Source organism: Schistocerca gregaria, chromosome 2 (assembly GCF_023897955.1).
Source record: "Schistocerca gregaria isolate iqSchGreg1 chromosome 2, iqSchGreg1.2, whole genome shotgun sequence".
Classification (NCBI taxonomy): domain Eukaryota; kingdom Metazoa; phylum Arthropoda; class Insecta; order Orthoptera; family Acrididae; genus Schistocerca; species Schistocerca gregaria.
The window spans coordinates 886,139,506-886,161,906 of NC_064921.1; the positions used below are offsets into that span (position 1 = coordinate 886,139,506).

At 36.6% G+C, this 22,401-nt stretch overlaps 1 protein-coding gene across 4 annotated transcripts in view; it reads right to left on the bottom strand.

Annotated features, from left to right (window-relative positions):
• Window positions 1-694: 694 nt before the first annotated feature.
• The window catches only part of LOC126335314 (acyl-CoA Delta-9 desaturase-like), a 251,487-nt gene continuing 229,780 nt past the window's right edge, over window positions 695-22,401 (bottom strand). For all 4 annotated transcript variants that reach the window (XM_049998462.1, XM_049998461.1, XM_049998463.1 and 1 more), the window contains 2 exons: window positions 19,729-19,914; window positions 695-2,942 (listed from right to left, as the gene is read on the bottom strand). In XM_049998462.1, coding sequence (XP_049854419.1) covers window positions 2,636-2,942; window positions 19,729-19,914 — 493 coding nt within the window. In that variant the 3' untranslated portion in view covers window positions 695-2,635. The remainder of the gene's footprint in view (window positions 2,943-19,728; window positions 19,915-22,401) is intronic.

Here is a 22,401-nt window from a genome sequence, read left to right on the forward strand (position 1 = left end):
CAATGACTCAATTCTCAGACCCACCTTCATCAGCTGGGACAATCTCTTTTTGACAAATGTTGGTGTAATCCAATAGTTATAAAAGATCACATCCTACAAAAACCTGGTACACCTGAGTACAATGAATGTAAAGTCAATTAAATGTCATTTCGAGATATTGTTACCAGTCGCTTCATATTTCTGAGAAGATTTCATCAGTGAAATTCACTAAGGAGGCTGTGATCTCAAATAAGATTTTCTAGTACTTTATATTTCAGAAGAGGACTGTTAAGCTTAGAAATAGTCTAATGCATCTTCTGGTTACTTTCTATTAACTAAAAATGACTGTTCCTACCACATTATCTCAAACTATGCTTCTATGAAATGAATCTTCAGTCAAAATAATGCACCAACATCTGGCTCCTTAGAAATATTTCATTTAATGTCAGATGGTAGGGAGGAGGGACTCCAGCAAAGCCATTCTTTGGGTGTTTTCCATTTATGAAGCTTTGATTGATTTGAAATATCAGCTTGTCCATGATAAATATCAGATCTTACAATTAAATTGTTTTCTCCTTTGTGATTAGTTTTTAACTTATTTAAATGCATATGGAAGTACTGAACCTTCATTCAACATTAGTTCTAATTTGATGTTCACATTTACTGATGTAGCACTTTCATGTCATGTACTGGTTTATATATAGGAAGCTGTTAATAAAAACAGATAACATGTTTATTTATCATATTTAATTACATCATTATATACACAATTAACAAATATCAACTTTATGACAATGAACTTTAATTTTGAAGCTGCCCTATTAAACAAGGTAAAATGCTACATTAATAATTACAGACAACATATAATGTATACTGTTCCAGCAAAACATTCTTACATGTATTTAAAAATAATGACTTGCTGACTATGTGAATGTAACAATATCTTGTGCAACTGGTACATACATTTTACTTAAAGCTATTATCAAAGTAAAAACTCACTAAATGGGCACAGATATGCCTTAATTTATATGTGACAACCAACATATTGGTCCATCACCAGTAGAAAACATATCTGTCCTCTTGTCACCGGATTCTTTGGCATCTTAAGGTCTTATGACCTTATACAGGAAGGGCTTTAAAAATTTACTGTTACAGTTGGATGCAAAGGAAAGTGCAGTTAAAAGAAAAGGAAACACATATAGCTACATTCTTAATTTCTTCTAAGCTATGAGTAGATGATATTTGTTACAATACATGTGATTTTAATATTTTTATTTATTCTCATACTTCGCAATCTGGTTCATGTCCCAGTTTGATACTACTATGAATGGTTGTTGTACATAGCCTTCAGTTAAACTGAAGATCTTTATAATATATCTCAGTATTACAGATTATTTTGCCCACATTTGATTAGGAAGTTTTTATGCCCACAAGTTTTGTTCACTGCGCACACAGTAAAAACTTGCATGGTGTCATTATGGGAAAAATTTGATGTGTGTAGAAAAACATGTTTCATAATTAATCTAGTCATGTTCAAATGCATTTTACAGCTCTGACAACATTGGTCACCAGCAAATGTATTTTCCAGAGACCTCAGCAAGGTTAACCAAATATTTTAGTAATAGCAACAGAAACATTTGACATTAATTTTTCATAGAACTATTAAACTGACTACTTTTTAAGTAGATATCAATGTTATCACTGAAATATGTTGTATTTGTAAGTATTAAATAAGCACAAGGGTACAGAGACAAAAATTCTGACACACAAATTATCTTTTGCAACAGTGTCCTTGACCTCCAGTTGTTATGATAACGATCATGGGAAATGAATCATCTTGCGCAGAATTTTCAGAATTTGCAGAATTTAAATGTAGCCATTTATCAATGAAGAAAATAAATTTCTCTGTTCAAGATTGCAATTTTCTATTACTCAGCAGTAATATTCAAAGTTGTCAATGATAAAATAGAGTCCTTACTATCTTCAGTGAAGCCTATTTTTGAAAATGTTCTTCATTCATTAGATCCACTGCAGAGAAACTTTATTGTGCATCTGACCTGTTAGCTGTCTACAGCTTACTGTTTCTAGCAAACTTTTCACTATATATATATATATATATATATATATATATATATATATATATATATATATATATATATATAGGAGGCTCATATTATGCAGCAAATGCATTCAATTGAAATAAATAACACGCATGTAACATACTTCTTATTGGGTACTTCAATGCACCATACAGGACAGGATTCTACTTCAGTGGAAACAGAAATCAAAGTTATACTGTATACATGTTTCACACTTCATTTTTTGCTCATCACAGAGTCCTTTAATGACAAACATAACTTGTGTTTTTTGCTCACATTGTAGCCCTTAAACACATAGCCATTAGGCCCCATTGCAGTGGCAGTATCACTGTTCCAAACTATGATAAAACCACCATTACAGCCAATGCATCTTGTGCACTTGTGTCTGCATGTACACAGCAAGACAGAATTGAAGAAATGGAATTAATTGTGATTTCACTACTACTTAGGTTTCATACAGTTTTTTTAGCATATGGTCCACCTCTGCATGAATCACGCAACTCATAAATGCCAAAATCAAACGCAGCCAGATAACAACACTGCAAGCTTGGTCAGTCTCATGAACCACCTGTGGCAGGTGCTTTCTGCAGGGACAAGTCAGTGACATCATTTCGGCGGTACACAGGGTGAGAACCATCGCCATTCATCAGTGCTGTCCGACGGACTAGGTCCTCAGAAGGCACTCTTCTGTCATACACCATACCGAGGCATGCGAAGAGGTCCAAAAACAGGGTGGTAACATTGAAGCCGTATGCACCTAGCTCAGCTGCCTTGTAGTCCCAGGGGAAGGCATGATGGTAGTTGTGCCAGCCCTCACCCATTGCTAGAAATGCCACCAAACGGTTCTCCACTGGGCTGATACGCCTAAAAGAAATGAGAAAATCAGGTTGTATTAAAGAGGCAAGAAGTACAATTTGCTACTAATACATGGGATGAGCTAAGAGGTCTTTGATGTCACACATCATTTGATGCCTTAAAAGATTATCATTATCTTTATCTCTCTGACTATGCTTGACAGATGTCACATAAAATAATAACAATTGCACTTGAAAGTCTCTACAGCAAGCAGAATGTTTACAAGGAACAGGCATCAATTTATTTTCTTTGTTTTTTGAATGCTTTGTTGACATGGAAAAAAATCAAAACTCAATATTTTTCCAGATTACATACTAACAGACCATGTCAGTGGCATACTGAAATCATAAAACTGCTGGACTAAATAGTTTAGTTTCTGTGCCTCTTGAAAGATAGCATTAGAAGTAAATGTGAAAGATTTGTTGGAAAGAAGGCAGTTGGTTCACATTTTGCGGCGTGCACTGCAGCTGTTGCGGTTATAAGCTAAGTACTGACAAACTTATTTGTGCTCTGTAATACAGTTATTAAATTTAATAGTTTTCAGCAGTGTTGCATGCCGTTTGTGGTGAAATAACGACTTAATAACCTTCTGTAATCGTTCGCTCGCTGTGTTTTAGAGAGTTTTCAGTGTGTTGAAGTCATTAGTATTTTTCGTGCTTTAGTTTTCAACTGACATTTATTATTATTTCTAGTGAAATATTTCAGTAAAATTTTCATATAGTGTTTTAACTTCGCTTAGTGTTACAGTGGTAGTTTTAATTTTTTTGGTTGTAGCTAATAATTTTGTGAAGTTTTGCTGGTATTGGTATCGGCTGTGTTGCAGTAGTATTAATAAAAGTAGCTGCTTTCTTAGTAGGCAGAGAATTTCAAGACCATTATTGTTAGTTCTTAAATAGTTCTACTGGTGTAACTGAACTTTGGTTTACGTAGACATATAGTTTTTTTTCAGTAACTGTAACATTTACCATGAGTGAAAAGTGTGGACTCTGTCGTACATTTGTGAGTAGTGGATTACGGTGTGGGATTTGTTCAAAGTATTTTCATTGGGGGGAATGCAGTGGGGAAGCCAGTGGTCATTTTAGGGAGATCCTCTCCTGGGAATGTAGAATCTGTAGTAGAAACAAGTTAATAGAGGAGCAGGAGCATAAGATCTGTGCCCCTCAGGTGCAGTTACAATGCACAAAGGAGGAACTAGATGGGTTGAGGAGGGTGAAGGGTGGTGGGGAATGGGAACTGACAGTTGGCAAGAAGGTAGCTAGGAAGAGGAGGTACTCAGACAGTTTTACTTTGCATACTTGCAATAGATACGACCAACTGTCAGAGTTGAGTGGAGAGGAGCCTCGTGTAGCCGTAGATGTAGGTAACTTGCAGCAGTTCTCAGCAATTAGGAGGCCTAGGTTAGTTGCAAAGTCTAGCAGAAAGAAGGTTCTGCTGCTAGGTAGTTCCCACGGTAGAGGTGTGGGCCAGCAGTTGCAGGAAGTGTTGGCGAGTGAGTACCAGGTCACCAGCATTGTGGAGCCTAGTGCAGGGTTGGATCAGGTGACTGAAAGCATAGGGGAGATATGTAAGAATTTTACGAAAGAGGATCAGGTAGCGATAGTGGGTGGATCAGGGAACAGTCTCGATAGGGACGGGGAATATGATGTTAGTGATGACTTGGTTAATATAGCTACTCAAACTGGTGGTACTAATGTCCATTTCGTGCAACTGTTTCAGCCTCATGATCGGCCTCACCTTAATGCGGCTGTTAGGCGCATTAATGTGGGGCTGGAGAGGGCACTGATGGCGGAGAGCATGGATCACATCTCAGTGGTGCCACTTGGGTCTATCAGTAGATGGGGTTTCACTAGGCATGGTCTGCACCTCAATAGGTTTGGGTAGGGGAGGCTGGCTAAGCTTATAGGTGACAGTGTGGTGGTGGTTGTGTCACTCATGGAAAAATTCCTGTAGTAGTTGGTGTTAGAGTTGCACCTGTTTTAGACTGAAGTCAGCTGATAGGTATACCTGCTTAAAGGAAGTGCCTCTAACTAAGGGCTCACCTCCAGAGGATGTAATGTTTCCAAGTAGAGAAGGAATTAGCATATTTCATCAAAATATAAGAGGTATTAGAGATAAAGTTAGTGAACTGCTAATAGATGTTAACTCTGAAATTATTGGTATATCAGAGCACCACTTAAATAATTTGATAATTCAGAGGCTTCCTTTACCAGGCTACAGATTAGCTGGCCGTTTCTCAAGGAGTTACTTGCGGGGTGGGGGAGTGGCTCTGTATGTAAAAAAAAAAAGTATTTCATTTGAGTCCATAGACGTATCACGACACTGCACTGAACAGATATTTGAAAGTTGTGCAGCATTAGTTGAATTTAGTGAAACTAAACTTGTAATTGTGGTTTATAGGTTCCCTAACTCCGACTTCAGAGCATTTTTGCTTAAGCTAGAGAGGGTACTTGATTCACTTTGTAGGAAGTACCAGAAAGTAGTTCTATGTGGTGACTTCAATATTAATTTTGTACATGATTGTGCAAGAAAAAGGATGTTGGTAGATCTCCTAAATTCATATGATCTGATGCAAACTGTGCTTTTTCAAACTAGGGTGCAGGGGAACAGTAGCACAGTCATAGACAATATTTTTATTCATTCTTCATTACTAGATGGGCATTCTGTTAGTAAAAGGGTGAATGGCCTTTCAGACCATGATGCACAAATTTTAACACTAAAAGGTTTTTGTACTCAAACCAATGTCGTATTTAATTACAAACTACGTAGGAAGTTAATCCAACAGCAATAGAGAGTTTTTCAAAACTTGTCAAGGAACAAGAGTGGCAAGATGTTTATAGTGCCGATAATATAGATGATAAATACGATGCTTTCCATAACACATTTCTCATGCTCTTTGAGAGTTGCTTTCCATTAGAACATTCTAAACGGGGTACTAGCAGTAATGGACAGCCCGGTTGGCTGACTAGTGGGATAAGGTTATCATGTAGAACAAAGCGGGAATTATATCAAAATGTTAGTAGTCACTATCAAGCTACAGTGGCCCATTACAAACAGTATAGTAAGGTGCTTAAAAATGTTATTAGCAAGGCAAAAAGTATGTGGCATCCAAATAGAATAGCTAATTCACAGGATAAAATTAAAACCATATGGTCAGTTGTGAAGGAAGTGTCTGGTCAGCAGCACAAGGTTGACGATATAAAGTCAGTTTGCAGTAATAACAATTCTGTTACTGATAAACCAGATATATGTACAGTATTTAACAACCATTTTCTGAGCATTGCTGGTGAATTAAATAAAAGTTTAGTATCTACAGGAAATCATATAAATTTCTTAGCAAATGCCTTTCCGAGACTGACATCTGAAATACTCCTCTGTGATACAGACAAGAGGGAAATTGAGACAATAATCAAATCACTGAAGACTAAGGACTCTCATGGTTATGATGGAGTGTCTAGTAGAATATTAACGTACTGTGCTGCACATGTTAGCCCTGTATTTAGCCATATTTGTAATTTTTCCTTTAGGAATGGTCAGTTTTGTGGTGTCACCGCCAGAAACCACACTTGCTAGGTGGTAGCCTTTAAATTGGCCGTGGTCCGGTAGTATACGTCGGACCCGCGTGTCGCCACTATCAATGATTGCAGACCGAGCGCCGCCACACGGCAGGTCTAGAGAGACTTCCTAGCACTCGCCCAGTTGTACAGCCGACTTTGCTAGCGATGGTTCACTGACAAATTATGCTCTCATTTGCCGAGACGATAGTTAGCATAGCCTTCAGCTACGTTATTTGCTACGACCTAGCAAGGCACCAGTATCCGTACTATTGATATTGTGAATCATGTACCATAAAGAGCGACATTCTCCATGAATGGATTAAAGTTAAGTATTCCACCAGCTACGTCCATTTTTCTCAATTCTAATTCCCTTGTCATGTTCCAGACCTCACGCCAGCCTACGCGAGCTAAAACGCGTGCATTTCGGCCTCCTTTAACCATATGGTTGGCTCTCCTGCCAACCACAACAAGTTTCCCGAGCGATTAAAGTACTCAGTAGTAAAGCAGCGTTATAAAAACGGAGAAAGGGATAATGTAGATAATTTTAGACCTATTTCTATGCCATCAGTGTTTGCAAAAGTTATCGAAAAACTGTGTATGTAAGGTTAATTGATCATTTTATATCACACGATTTGCTATAAAATGTACGGTTCGGCTTTAGAAGTCGTTTGACAACTGAAAACTCTATATTCTCTTTTCTCTGTGAGGTACTGGATGGGCAAAACAAAAAGTTTCGAACGCTAGGAGTATTTTTTGATTTAACAAAGGCATTTGACTGTGTTGATCACACAATATTGCTCCAGAAGTTGGACCATTACGGAATAAGGGGAGTAGCACACAATTGGTTCACCTCTTACTTTAGCAACAGGCAGCAAAAGGTCATTATTCGCAATGTTGATAACGGCTGTGATGTGGGATCTGAGTGGGGTACTGTCAAGTGGGGGGTGCCCCAGGGATCAGTGTTGGGGCTACTCCTGTTCCTTATTTATATAAATGATATACCCTCTAGTATTATGGGTAACTAAAATATTTCTGTTTGCTGATGACACTAGCTTGGTAGTAAAGGATGTTGTGTGCAACATTGACTCGGTTTCAAGTAGAGCAGTACATGACCTCAGTTCATGGTTTGTAGAAAATAAACTAACGTTAAATCACAGTAAGACTCAGTTTTTACAGTTCCTAACACACAATCCAAGAAAACCTGAAGTTTTAATCTCACAGAACGGACAAATGATTAGTGAAACTAAACAGTTCAAATTCCTAGGTGTTCAGATAGATAGTAAGCTGTCGTGGAAAGCCCACGTTCAGGATCTTGTTCAAACACTTAATACTGCCATTTTCACTATTCGAACGGTATCGAAAGTGAGTGATATTTCGACATGTAAATTAGTCTACTTTGCTTATTTTCATTCACTTATGTCGTATGGTGTTATGTTTTGGGGTAACTCTTCCCATTCGAGAAGGATATTTTTGGCTCAGAAACGGGCGGTTCGGGCAATAAGTGGTGTGAGTTCACGAACCTCTTGTCCACCTCTTTTCACGAGTCTCGGTATTTTGACATTGGCCTCTCGATATGTATATTCCTTACGTTCGTTTCTTATTACCAATATTAGTTTATTCCCAACAATAAGCAGCTTTCACTCGGTTAATACTCGGCAGAAATCAAACCTCCATTTGGATCGGACTTCCTTAACTCTTGTGCAAAAAGGTGTGCAGTATACTGCTGCAACCATTTTCAATAAGCTGCCACTCGAATTAAAAAATCTTAGCAGTAACCCACGCGCTTTCAAATCTAAACTGAAGAGTTTCCTCATAAGTCACTCCTTCTATCCTGTCGAGGAGTTCCTTGAAAAATTAAGCTGGTTCTCATTGTATTGCTGATAGCGTTTGCTTAAACATACATATTGATTTTCTTTCAGGTTCATGAACATTTAATTTTATCTGTTATTACTTTTTATGTTGTAAGTTCATGTACTGACACGTTCCATGACCTTGGAGATTTGCTCCTCAATTTGGTCCTACGGAACTTGACATTTAAATGAATAAATAAATAAATAAATAAATCAGCAGAGGCTACATGGCCAACGGTAACCTTCATATTTTTCATTGCTGTCATACTCTCAACAGTGTCTTTTTTTTTCTTTTGGTGTTGATGATGAAATGATTTTGTCATTTGCATTAACTACAAATACAATAATATGCCCAAAGTATGTACAACCATTAAATTTTCTCTCCGTGAAGCCTAAAGATTTTCTTGGTGAGGCGGGGAAGAGTTGCTAATACCTGAGTACAACAGCTTTCAAAATCAGCACCTCTCTTGGATCAGAATATCAAAAAAAATGATTTTTCCTTCATGTATATGGAAAAATGTAAGGAGATCAAGGCTACAAAGAAATGACACACCTCGGACTCATGTTTGTCAAGGTGCCTCTTCCACCTCTTTGTTTGAATACTAGCAAAGTTCTCAGTCTTATTTATGTATGTATGTATGAACATCTCAGCTATTTGGTGAGCTGTTAGCATTAATCCTTAAAATAATTTAATACTGATTACTGGTATTTTGCTTGGTGCATAGTGGTAAGAGTGATATTTGATGGTATTGGTACAATGGTCTGGGGCATTTTTTGGGACTGAGCACAGACTGCTATTTTTGTTAATGCAATATTTATCCAAGTATAAGAAGATGCTAAGTATCAGATGACCACTTTCTCCAAGAGATTATTTGAGAAAATTTTATTTTTAACATATTCCAACAAATCGAAATTACAAAATTTTTCTGATAGAAAGTATCTCCCTAAAAAGTAAACATTACGCCTATTTATTGAATGTGTTCATTTTCATAATACAATAAGAAATAAAGAGAAATGGTTTACATTAATTTTATCTTCACTCTCTGTTATGCTTATTATCTAAGCCAGTTGCTATGGTGTCACTGTTTTTAACAAAACAACAGTAATCATCACCATCACCACACACCACACTGAGGGTGTCATTATCTTGCATGCTTGTTTCAGCTAACCAATGAGAAGTGAGAAAAGAGGCCATGTACTTCTATATGTGAGCAGCACAACCCTGTTTGTTGTCACAAATATCTGGGCCACAATATGATCTTGCAAATTCAGAAAACATTTACCATACAATGATCAAGTCTCCAATAACCATTTTGATGCATGTTATGTACACTGTTGGCTGGTACTTGTATTTGACTTTTCATTTTTGTCCTATATTTTTTTACCGCATCACAGTTTAGGTATAGTGTCATGTTTGATGGCTTAGGAGACCAGTTCAAAAATGTTCAAATGTGTGTGAAATCTGATGGGACTTATTTGCTAAGGTCATTAGTCCTTACGCTTACAGACTACTTAACCTAAATTATCCTAAGGACAAACACATACACCCATGGCCGAGGGAGGACTCGAACCTCCGCCGGGACTAGCCGCACAGTCCATGACTGCAGCGCCTTAGACCACTCGGCTAATCCTGCACGGCACTAGGAGACCAGTCCTGACATGAAATATGTGGCTGAATGAATTACATATAGCAGAGGATGGAAGGTGCAGCAGGACCTGGCGAAGTTCGCATTTCTGACATTTCTCGTTTTTCAGTTTCCAACGTTTCTGCTCAGAATGTAAAATAGCAGCTGAAGTTGTTGGTTACTTGCAACATTAGCTACAAATATCACACATGAAGAACAAAAGTGGAAGGAATGTCCTGTATATAACTTTTACCGATATTTGGCTGTCTGTTCCAAGTACTTCATGATTTCCAATTGGTGGTTGGGGGGAGGGGGAGGAGACTTAATAGTATGGCTGAAACTGCTATGAGTGAATATGAGTGAAGTGAGCAACAATGAAATATGTAATACTGATTTTGACATATTTGGCTGTTTGTTCCAAATAAATTGTTACATTATTTCTGAGGTTATGGTGATTATTGTGTGACCTGAGAACACAGTTCTTTCCTCCTCCCCCCCCCCCCCCTACACACACACACACACCAAATACATAGTGAATTGTGCATCTACATTGACAAGAGAATGTGACAATATTTTTTCTCTCTTGCTTTGTCTCTTGCTTTGTCTGGCTACTTTTCTCCAATGGCTGTGCAGAACCAGTAGCTGACTTCTGACTTACCCCCTTTGGTTCCCTTCACACCTCATGGTGAGCACTGACAACATTGCTCCATTAAACAAAAGTACTCCTCTGACTCATATTTAGACTTTTTCAGACCCCTGCAGAAAATTATACCATTGTTGAATATTTGTCCAATTTTAAACTGTGTTGAATTCTGACTACAATTGAATTCAGGCAAACTGCACTATAAATGTGAAAGATTTTCATAAAAAGCCAAGGTACATGACATATATTCCCTTGGTTGGCAGCATGACAATATCTGCTGTCCACATACCCCTCCCCTCTCCTCTCCACATTCATCCTTGTTTTTGGCCAAGTTCGTGTCACATTTAAGATGATCCTGTATTTTTTTAATGGTGAATTTTGACAAAAGACTCATGTTATAATTGGGTAAGTATGGAAGTAAAGTGAATGCAGGGATTTATCAAAGGCTTTTTCCCATGTTATTGCCATTCCAGTAAGCTTTTCTGAATCAGTACGGTTATGTTCCTGTTTGAAAGGCAAGGTCCAGTGGACAGTGGGGCAAATAAAATTTGTTGCATTTGTTGGATTTGTTGGATTGACTTGTTAAAAAAAGAAACTTGAACTCCAAACATTGTATATTGGACAGGTAGAGTATTAGATGCAGATCCAGTTCACCCACATAAAACATTGCAAAGGCACTCAAAATGCTTTAGAATAAGATTTAACTTATTACATTTTTAGTGCCTCAAAAATAAGATGAGACTCTTTCCTGAAGGGTTTTCTTCCCTTTCCTCAGTCATGAGTCTTTCAGATGGGCTGATGTTGTCTTCCATTTTTCTATGTTGTGTGCATCTTTTTATATAGACGTTACACAATCTTCTACAGTTTCATCTGCATCTGTATGATCTGCCTTTACTATTTTCTCCTCTACTGCTCCTTCCACTGGCAGGTTAATTCTTTGGTGCTACAGCTGAGGTCTCATTAAACTGTCTTCCATAGATTTCCTTTCTCATCTATTCTTTCGAGCACTTGTCCAATTTGTACCTTATCTCTCCACTTAATTTTTGACATTTACAGGCAGCACCATGCTTCCAGGATCTTATTCACCAGAATTTTGATGATTCACATTGTATGTCCATACAATGCTGTGTTCCAGATGTACACTATCAAGAACTAATTCCTCAGTTCCATATCGATATCTAATATCGGTAAAGCTATTTTACTAATGAAAGCTTTATTTGCTGATGCTAGTGTACTTCTTATACCTTCTTGTCTTCAGCCATACTTAAGTTTGAACACTGGAATCATAAGCAAGTATATGCCATGTGTCATTAGTTTCATGGTAGACTTATAATGAAATGCCATTTTTATAGAGACAAGTGTCACTACAAAGTGGAAGTAGTCTATTACATACTCGTAAATGACCATAATGGCAATCAGAAAACTTTGATGAATGATTAATCAGTCACAACTTTTTTGGTTAAGGGGCATACTGTGGTTAACTTGTCACTAATGGCTCATGTGTTGAGATGTCTGTCAACTTACAAATACCAATAACAAAAATTATACAAAAATTACATTTTATTCAAGCGACATTTGAAAAAAATTGTAATAATTGTATCAGCTGGTGACCAGTCTGCTCTGAGTCTCATTTTATTCTGGACACCTTCACAGCAAAGACCATCCCTCTTGACTGTTCAAGGCAATTTTGTATTTCTTGTTTACTGAAAGAAAATGCAGAAGTAAGCAGAACATGTAGGTCTTACTTCTTCAAATGTGCTATCTAAGAACACAAAACTCAGACTGTGAAGCAACTATTAGCTCAGGCAAATCAATACACAACAAGATGTCCAACAAAACTCTAAACAGAAATGTCCACACATCAAGAAAAACAAACAACTCCTAATTTACACTGATTGCTAAGGAAAAAGCCTCTCTGTTTTTCTCCGTGAAAATATGAATTTTGATTATTCAGTGTTTGATAAGCTCAAACCTGGAGCCATATTCAGTTCTGTGGTAGAAAACGTAACTGTAGAAACAAATGAACATAATAAAGATGACTGTGTTGTGCTTGTAGGTGATGTATACAGAAATGAAAGCGAGTCACTACTGAGAAGTTATAGAAAGTTATTGCCACAATTACACCACACCAATGTTGTCATAACAAATGTGTCAGTATGATATGACCACAGTGGTCTTATGTTAATAGGGAAATAGAAACTCACAATTCAGTGCTATAAAAAACTATGTGAAAAATTCAGCTATGTGAAAATTAAGGTTAGTGAATAAAATAAAAATTCTACATGTCCCATTCACCAACAAGAAGGAACCAAAGAAGGAACCAATAGCACTAGGTTATAATCGTGAAGCTTTTTTTTTTTTTTTTTTTTGAGAAAAGAACCATTAAAGTAGTGATCAACCAGGCAAACTAGATGTATGTGAACCCTGTGACCCTGTGCACTCAATGTAATTACACATGTAGAAGATAACTACAACACCAAAGATAATCTTGGTTCCACTCTGACAGAACACAGCTACATCCACAGACATATACATAGAATCTTGGCTCGACTCTCACAGAACACTACAACATCCACAGGAATATAAAAAGAGAAGAAAAGCAGGCTACACTTATAGGATAAATCTGCATTAGAGGACATAGTCAATCTAAAAAACCTACTTTTACTGAGCAATATAGTGAAGAGGGGATAATGTGCAGTACCTTACAAAGAAACTCAGTATACTACAGGTATTTGTAACTGAGCTTTCATCACAAGTGTTAGAGTTAGCTAAACCTGGTCTATAATGTAATGCAATTCAGTATTAGAAGCTAGATAAATATGTACTGGTAAATAGTGATTGCAGGAAATAGCATAAGGGTGGAGGTGTGGCAATCTTTGTTAGAGGACATAGTCAATCTAAGAAACCTACTTTTACTGAGCAATATAGTGAAGAGGGGATATTAGACATATGTGGTACTGCAATTCAGTTATAAGAGCATGGAGTCAATGCAATGAAACAAAGTAATAGGAATATACAGGCCATCTTGTGCAGATGTAATCCATTTTCTTAGCAGCTTCAGTACCATAATTAGGCAAACTGGTCTCAGTGACATTAATATACTTGGAGACCTTAACACTGATGAATCTCCAACAACATAACTAGCATGAAACTTGTAAATGTATTAACTTCATACAGACTTAGAAATATAGTTACCATGGATACGAGGGTCTCAGATTCTATTTCTAATGGGATGGATTATGCAATAATTAACAAAACTGTGGAAGACACTGTTAAGTATAGTAAAATAGCCTTTCATTACGCAGACCACCTTGCACAACAGATAGAATATAGAAAAACAGCTCCTAAAATAATGCCAAAAATTTTGAAAAGAAATGTATTATGAACAATAGTAAATTCAACTCTCTGAAAACTGAACTAGCTGAGGAGAAGTGCAATAGAATCTACGATGCGGAAGGATCAGATCACAAATATTTTATAATGTCCTATTGAAACATGTTGTTTCCTGTTATACCATTAAAGAAATGCAGGCAGGGCCAATACTCAGTCAGAGTGGAAGAAATTACAAACTCAGGCTTCCAACCAACCTTGTTAAACTTGGGCCAAATATTAATGACCTAGATGTCTCGCACCCCATATCAACAAGATCTCATATTTTCAAACAAAAATATAGCACAGCTAAGAAAATCTTTGTAGCAAAACAAGTCCAAGGTAATGAAATCTCACAATCTACAAATGTAAGCAAGGCATCCTAGAAACTGATCAGTAAGTATCAAAGGACTCTTATTCATTATACAGGATGTTAATATTATAAAATAACCAACAACATTATGTAATCTTTTTAATAAACATTTCACATCACCAACAAGAAACCGAACATACATTTAGAAATGCACTGAGGGACATCAAACCACACCCCTCAAGCAGTGAGTTTTAATTCTGATGATGTTGAAGAAAATGATATAAGCAAGATAATCCTCACATTAAATAACACATACACAGCTGGATGGTATGGTATGTCGAGATTAGTAGTTAAAAATTAATAAAAGGAAGAGTTAAACCACCAATGTACCTCATAAACTGTAGTATTATCCTAGTAGTCTAAAAATAAGAAACTTTAAACCAGTGCATAAGGAGGAGAGTAAAAAAGAGGTTTCAAACTACTACCCAGTATCACTGATCCTTGCCTTTAGTAAGGTTTTTGAAATGGTTATCCTTCCTCAGTGCTGTGCTTATTTTACGAAGAACAAACTGTTAACAGAAAAATGGCATGGCTTTAGGAAAGATCAGTGCACAACTACTGCAGTTGCTGAATTTCGCCATAAAGTGTACACCCTCCTGGACTAAGGTGTGAAGATAGCAGGCATGTTCTTAGATCTTTCCAAAGTCTTGAACTCAATCAACCATGGGTTACTCATTAAGAAACTGAAGGCTTACACCATCAAGGACTCAGCTACGCAATTACAGACAACACACCTGACAAATTGCAAATGGCATAAATTAATAATAAGGCACTAGATTTCAAGTCTTCTAGAGATACAGTAATCCAAGGGGTACCACAGGGACTGATCCTTGGTTTATGTCAATGATACAATACAACCCTTCAATTCACATCTAGTAACCTATGCTGATGATGCCTCCCTCTCATTTTATGAAAACTAAGAGTGTGACAGAAGTAACTACACGTTTTCTACACCAGGGTCTAAACACCAATATCAGTAAATCCCAGCTACTAATATTTAAAACAGCTAGTTCTCATGAGGCTGAAATAAAAAATATTTGTGGTATTACATCAGCAGAAGCAGATAACATTAATTTTATTGGTGTTAACCTGCACAAAAATCTCTGTTGAGTAAACAACATTGCTTTTGTACTTATCAGCAGTAGTTTGCATTTGATAAGTCAGCTGGAAAAAAAAGTTTCAAGTCGAACACTAAAAATTGTTTACTGTGGAACAGTTTATCCATCTATTAATTACAGTATTGAACTGTGGGGTTGTACAGCAGACCTGCACCTAAATAGAATATCAGTATTACAGAAAATAGCCTTTAGGTTAATGCATAGACTAAAGTCCAGAGAGTCCTGTCATGAAACCCTTGTCTACCATAAATATCTAACAGTGCATTCCTTGTATTTGTATAAACTTACTATATTTTTTCTAAATAGTAAAAATAAAGTAAATAAGTGCAGTGATATACATAATTATGAATCTAGAAGTAAGGGTAACTACTTCAGGCAGAGGACAAAATTAGAAATGACTGACAATAGTTCTTATATTAATAGCTAGATATGATTCAACAAGATGCAACATGCTTTGAAAACTTGTGAACGAAAGCTCTTCCACAGACAGTTAAAAGCCTTCTTAGGTAATAAATGTTTATATTCACTAAGTGAATTCTAATCTACTTGTCCTCTGTTGTAACACGTAATATAATTAGAATATTTATATGTGCCACTACTGTGTGTAAGAGTTATCTATATTAATCTACACAATCTATGTATGATGTCTGCAAAAATCATCAGCTTGATGGCCTACATGCAAAAAATGTAAATAAATAAATTGTTGTCATGAAAGTCACTAATGATTCAGGCAATCTGCCCAGCTCTGATGCCAATATGAGTTACATTCACAGCCCTCTTGATATGGCACTACAGTAAACATGATGAGCATCTCTTACATTTCCCTTTATCACAGCAAAGTGTGTGTAGCTCATAAACAATAAGTTAAATAGGAAACGATATTGTGAAAAGGATAGTTGCTACTCACCATATAGCGGAGATGCTGAGGCACAGATAGGCACAACAAAAACACTGTCAAAAAATGAGCTTTCGGCTAACAAGGCCTTCATTGAACAAGGCTTTGTGCGAAAGTTCACTTTCTGAAAGTCTTTTCGTTGTGCCTGTCTGTGACTGAGCATCTCTGCTATATCGTGAGTAGCAGCTATCCATTTCATAATACTGTTACAGTCCTTCCTGGACTTAGCATTGTTTGAAGTTAAATAGGAAAATTTGTTCCTGAAGAAAAGCTGATCCTCTGTAATCCATGATTCCTTAAATTTAGCATATTAGGGTCTGAAACAGCCTACATATTTTGTAACATAAGTTTTATAATATTAATAATAGTAATAATTTTTGTAGTTACTATTATTATTATATCATAAAAAAATATTTTATTATCTATTTCCTCTGGTGTGGGCCTTCAGATGATGACATACCAATTTCAGTTTTTCATATTTTGTTCCTTACCCTATAGTACTCCTTCATCCTTTCACTGTGTTGATTTTTCCTTTCCTAAGTATGTTTTGCATAGTGAACGCATTATTGTGGCCAAGATAGACACGAAGCCCATGCCTACTACTGTAGTACAAGTTTATATGCCAACTAGCTCTGCAGATGATAAACAAAATTGATGAAATGTGTGGTGAGATAAAATAAATTATTCAGATAGTGAAGGGAGACTAAAATTTAATAGTCATGGGTGACTGGAATTCGAGAGTAGGAAAAGGCACAGGTGGAAACATAGCAGGTGAATATGGAGTGGGGATAAGAAATGAAAGAGGAAGCTGCCTGGTAGAATTTTGTACAGAGCATAACTTAATCATAGCTAACACTTGGTTAAAGAATCACAAAAGAAGCTTGTATACATGGGAGAATCCAGGATATACTAGAAGTTATCAGATAGATAATATAATGGTAAGACAGAGATTTAGGAACCTGGTTTTAAATTGTAATACATTTCCAGGGGCAGATGTGGACTCTGACCATAATCTATTGGTTATGAACTGTAGATTAAAACTAAAGAAGCTGCAAAAAGGTGGGAATTTAAGGAGATGGGAGCTGGATAAACTGACTAAACCAGAGGTTGTACAGAGTTTCAGAGAGAGCATAAGGGGACAATTGACAGGAATGGGGGAGAGAAATACAGTAGAAGAAGAATGGGTAGCTTTGAGGGATGAAGTAGTGAAGGCAGCAGAGGATCAAGTAGGTAAAAAGACAACGGCTGGTAAAAATCCTTGGGTAGCAGAAGAAATATTGAATTTAATTGATGAAAGGAGAAAATATAAAAATGCAGTATATGAATCAGGCAAAAAGGAATACTAATGTCTCAAAATGAGATTGACAGGAAGTGCAAAATGGCTAAGCAGGGATGGCTAGAGGACAAATGTAAGGATGTAGAGGCTTATCTCACTAGGGGTATGATAGATACTGCCTACAGGAAAATTAAAGAGACCTTTGGAGAAAAAGAGAGCCACTTGTATGAATATCAAGAGCTCAGATGGAAACCCAGTTGTAACCAAAGAGGGGAAAGCAGAAAGGTGGAAGGAGTATATAGAAGGTCTATACAAGGGCGATGTACTTGAGAACAATATTATGGAAATGGAAGAGGATGTAGGTGAAGATGAAATGGGAGATACGATACTGTGTGAAGAGTTTGACAGAGCACTGAAAGACCTGAGTTGAAACAAGACTCCTGAAGTAGACAACATTCCTTTTAACTACTGACAGCCTTGGGAAAGCCAGTCGTGACAAAACTCTACCATCTGGCGAGCGAGATGTATGAGACAGGTGAAATACCCTCAGACTTAAGAAGAATATGATAATTCCAATCCCAAAGAAAGCAGGTGTTGACAGATGTGAAAATTACCGAACTATCAGTTTAATAAGTCACAGATGGAAAATACTAACACGAATTCTTTACAGATGAATGGAAAAACTGGTAGAAGCCCCCCTCTGGGAAGATCTGTTTGGATTCTGTAGAAATGTTGGAATGCGTGAGGCAATACTGACCCTACGGCTTATCTTAGAAACTAGATTAAGAAATGGCAAACCTACGTTTCTAGCATTTGTAAGCTTAGAGAAAGCTTTTGACAATGTTGACTGGAATACCCTCTCTCAAATTCTGGAGGTGGCAGTAGTAAAATAGAGGGAGCGAAAGGCTATTTACAATTTGTACAGAAGCCAGATGGCAGTTATAAGAGTCGAGGGGCATATAAGAGAAGCAGTGGTTGGGAAGAGAGTGAGACAGGGTTGTAGCCTCTCCCCGATGTTATTCAATCTGTATATTGAGCAAGCAGTAATGGAAACAAAAGAAAAATTCGGAGTAGGCATTTAAATCCATGGACAAAGGACTTGGAAGAGCAGTTGCATGGAATGGACAGTGTCTTGAAAGGAGGATATAAGATCAACATCAACAAAAGCAAAATGAGGAAAATGGAATGTAGTCGAATTAAGTCGAATGATGCTGAGGGAATTAGATTAGGAAATGAGACACTTAAAGTAGTAAATGAGTTTTGCTATTTGGGGAGCAGAATAACTGATGATGATTGAAGTAGAGAGGATATAAAATGTAGAAAAGGAAAGTGTTTCTGAAGAAGATAAATTTGTAAACATTGAGTATTGATGTAAGTGTCAGGAAGTCATTTCTGAAAGTGTTCGTATGGGGAGTAGCCATGTATGGAAGTTTAACATGGACGATAAATAGTCTGGACAAGAAGAGAATAGAAGCTTTTGAAATGTGGTGCTACAGAAGAATGTTGAAGATTAGATGGGTAGATCACATAAATAATGAGGAGGTATTGAATAGAATTGAGGAGAAGAGGAGTTTGTGGCTCTACTTGACAAGAAGAAGGGACTGGTAAGTAGGACATGTTCTGAGGCATCAAGGGATCCCAAATTTAGCACTGAAGGGCAGCGTGGGGGAAAAAATCGTAGAGGGAGAGCAAGAGATGAATACACTAAGCAGATTCAGAAGGGTATAGGTTGCAGTACGTACTGGGAGATGAAGAAGCTTGCACAGGATAGAGTAGCATGGAGAGTTGCATCAAACCAGTCTCAGGACTGAAGACCACAACAACAACAACAACAAGTATGTTTTGAACTTATTCTTTCTTCCTTCCTTCAAAACCATTCTATTACACTTTTATTCTAAAAGTGTCCCTATATCTTCTAGTTTTTTATTGCTTATCTTATTTTATTATTATTTATTTATTGGTTATTAAGAAAATTTAGAAATACATAACAGCTAATGCTTCCCATGACAGTGTTTGTCATGAACATATTGATGCTACATGTTACAAGTACTGGTATGAATCTGCAGATCTCGAGCAAATCATTATAACCAACCTGTCGTAAGGCTTGTTGCCCCAGATATGTGCAGCACTGTTGACTAGCCAGGTGAAATTGAGGCTACAGGCATACCGGATGATGGCATTGACAACCAAGGATATATACCAGTCTTCACCCCACAGCCACACAGGGATCATCACAGGTAGGTAGAAGCACAGCACAAATTTCAGTGGCTTAAAGTACCTGCAGGCATAGATACACACAATACATAACCACATGCCTCTGGGATACACATTCAGTGCTGAGTTTAAGCAGCTGTAAATGAGTAGTAGGCCTACACACAACTGGTGGAGAATTAATTTTATATTATAAATCTTTTGTATTTAACAATCAAAGATTGATTGCAAGCGCTTGATTAACAGCTAATCCACTGTTTGTCATGGGCAATTGTTTACAGTTGAGAGCTCTTTGTTTCTTTAGTGTAAATCATAATGTATTAAAAGTTGACCCTGATTCAATATAACACATCGACTGCAACATAAGATTACTTGATTTTTTTTTTCTTCACATTCTCCATGTGATTAAGTTTGTGGTAATCCATTATGTGGTGATGGTGAATGATAGATGACACAGTGGTACGGAGTACCAAGCATGCTTTATTTTATAGGAACTCGATACATACAAGAATGCATGACGTAACAGGCTTGAATCACAGAGCGAACTGCCTATCATTCACTGATATTGTGAACCATCTATTGCAGTGAAATAATAATTTTATGAAGAACTACTTTCATGACCTAATCTTACCAAACTTGATATGAAAGCAGTGCTACATATATTTGCTAATTCTGTTAAAAACACCCTGTTCATGATTAGATTAGATGTACTTGTGTTTCATTTGATCCATAGTGAGGAGATACTCTGGTATGTGGAACATGTCAGAAATCAAGAATACACAATAAATATTTACAAAATAAGAACATATCTTAAGCTTGTTTACATATAAAACGATACAAAACCTGTCATCAAATATTAAATGCTCAATACACTTAGGTGCATATAATGCTTAGGCTACTATAGCCACACATAGTAGCTTGTTTACATATAAAACGATACAAAACCTGTCATCAAATATTAAATGCTCAATACACTTAGGTGCATATAATGCTTAGGATACTATAGCCACACATCATCAAATAAAAACAAAATCAAATAAAAACATTTTACAGCACTTATTTGCAATGAAGTCATTACTGCACAAAATTTGTATGGAAGCCAGACTCTACATGATATTCTCATTATGTAATATAAATACTAAGAGATAGGGGGACTGGCCAGTACTTACCTCAGCTCAGTACAGCCGATAGATACACAAAAACCCGAAAATTTATGTTCCTAGCTTTCAGAATAAATGTTCCTTCGTCAGGGAGGAGAGAGGGAAAAGAAAGGGAAGAAGGGAAAGTGGATTTAGTTACTCACAACCCAGGTTATGAAGCAACAGGGAAAGGAAAACAGGGAGGGTAGCAAGGATGGAGGCATGGTTGTCAGAGGGAAGCCAAAGATATTCTACTGTAGGTACTGTGTCAGCTTCAAACCAAAGAGGATGCATACAGAAGTAAATAGGTATATAGTATAGTATTAATAACATACAAACTTCAATTGGTTCTGCTAAGAAATTCATCATTGTAGCAGGAGGAGTTGACTACCTATAAATTCTTTAGACTCTTCCCAAACTGAACTTTATTATTAGTTAAACTTTTTATGGTTGCTGGTATTTATTGTATATATATATATATATATATATATATATATATATATATATATATATATATATTGCTGAATAGTGGACACCTTTTCGAAGTAAAGTAAGTGGCTTTAAGTCTTTGTGGAAGTTATTCTTGTTTCTAGTATTGATTCCAAGAACTAAGCTATTGGTAAAAAAAGATTATTTTTAATCACAAATTTAATTAAGGAATAAATATTTTGGGAAGCAGTAGTTTGCATCCCTAGTTCCTCAAACAGTCCTCTGCTGAATGTCCTTCAGTTAACATCACAAATAATTGTTTTTGGGCTTGGAAAACTTCAGCTTGGCTTGTTGAGTTACTCCAGAAAACAATCCTGTATGATTTTATGGAATGAAAGTAAACATAGTATGCTAGCTTTTTTTAAATTTTTATGTCACCTATGTCTGACAACATTCACATACTAAACAGAGATTTGTTTAAGTGCTTCAACAGTTCTGCAGTATTCCACTCTCAGTCAATTTTATTATCCAGCTGTAAGACCAAGAATTTAAAGATGTATACTTCTTCTATCTGGTGGTTGTAATGTTTTAGGCATATAATGACAGGAAACCTTTTAAAAGTTCTGAATTGCATATAGAATGTTTTTTTAAGGTTTAATGGTAGAGAATTGGCTAGAAACCGTTTATTTATGCCCATGAAAATTTCATTAGCCAGCTTTTCTAAGGCTTTATTTGATTTACTATTTATTGCAATGTTTGTATCATCTGCAAACAAAACAAACCTGGCATCTGGCAATGTTACTGATGAAAGTTCAGTGACATACACAAGACAAAGTAAGGGCCCTAACATGGAATTTTGGGAACAGCACATGTTATTGGTTCCCAGTTCTATGATGCTTGATATGTGCCTCTTTCCTATTGACACCCTCTGTTTTCTGTCAGAGATATAGGATTTGAACCATTTTGCATTATTCCTGCTGCACTGC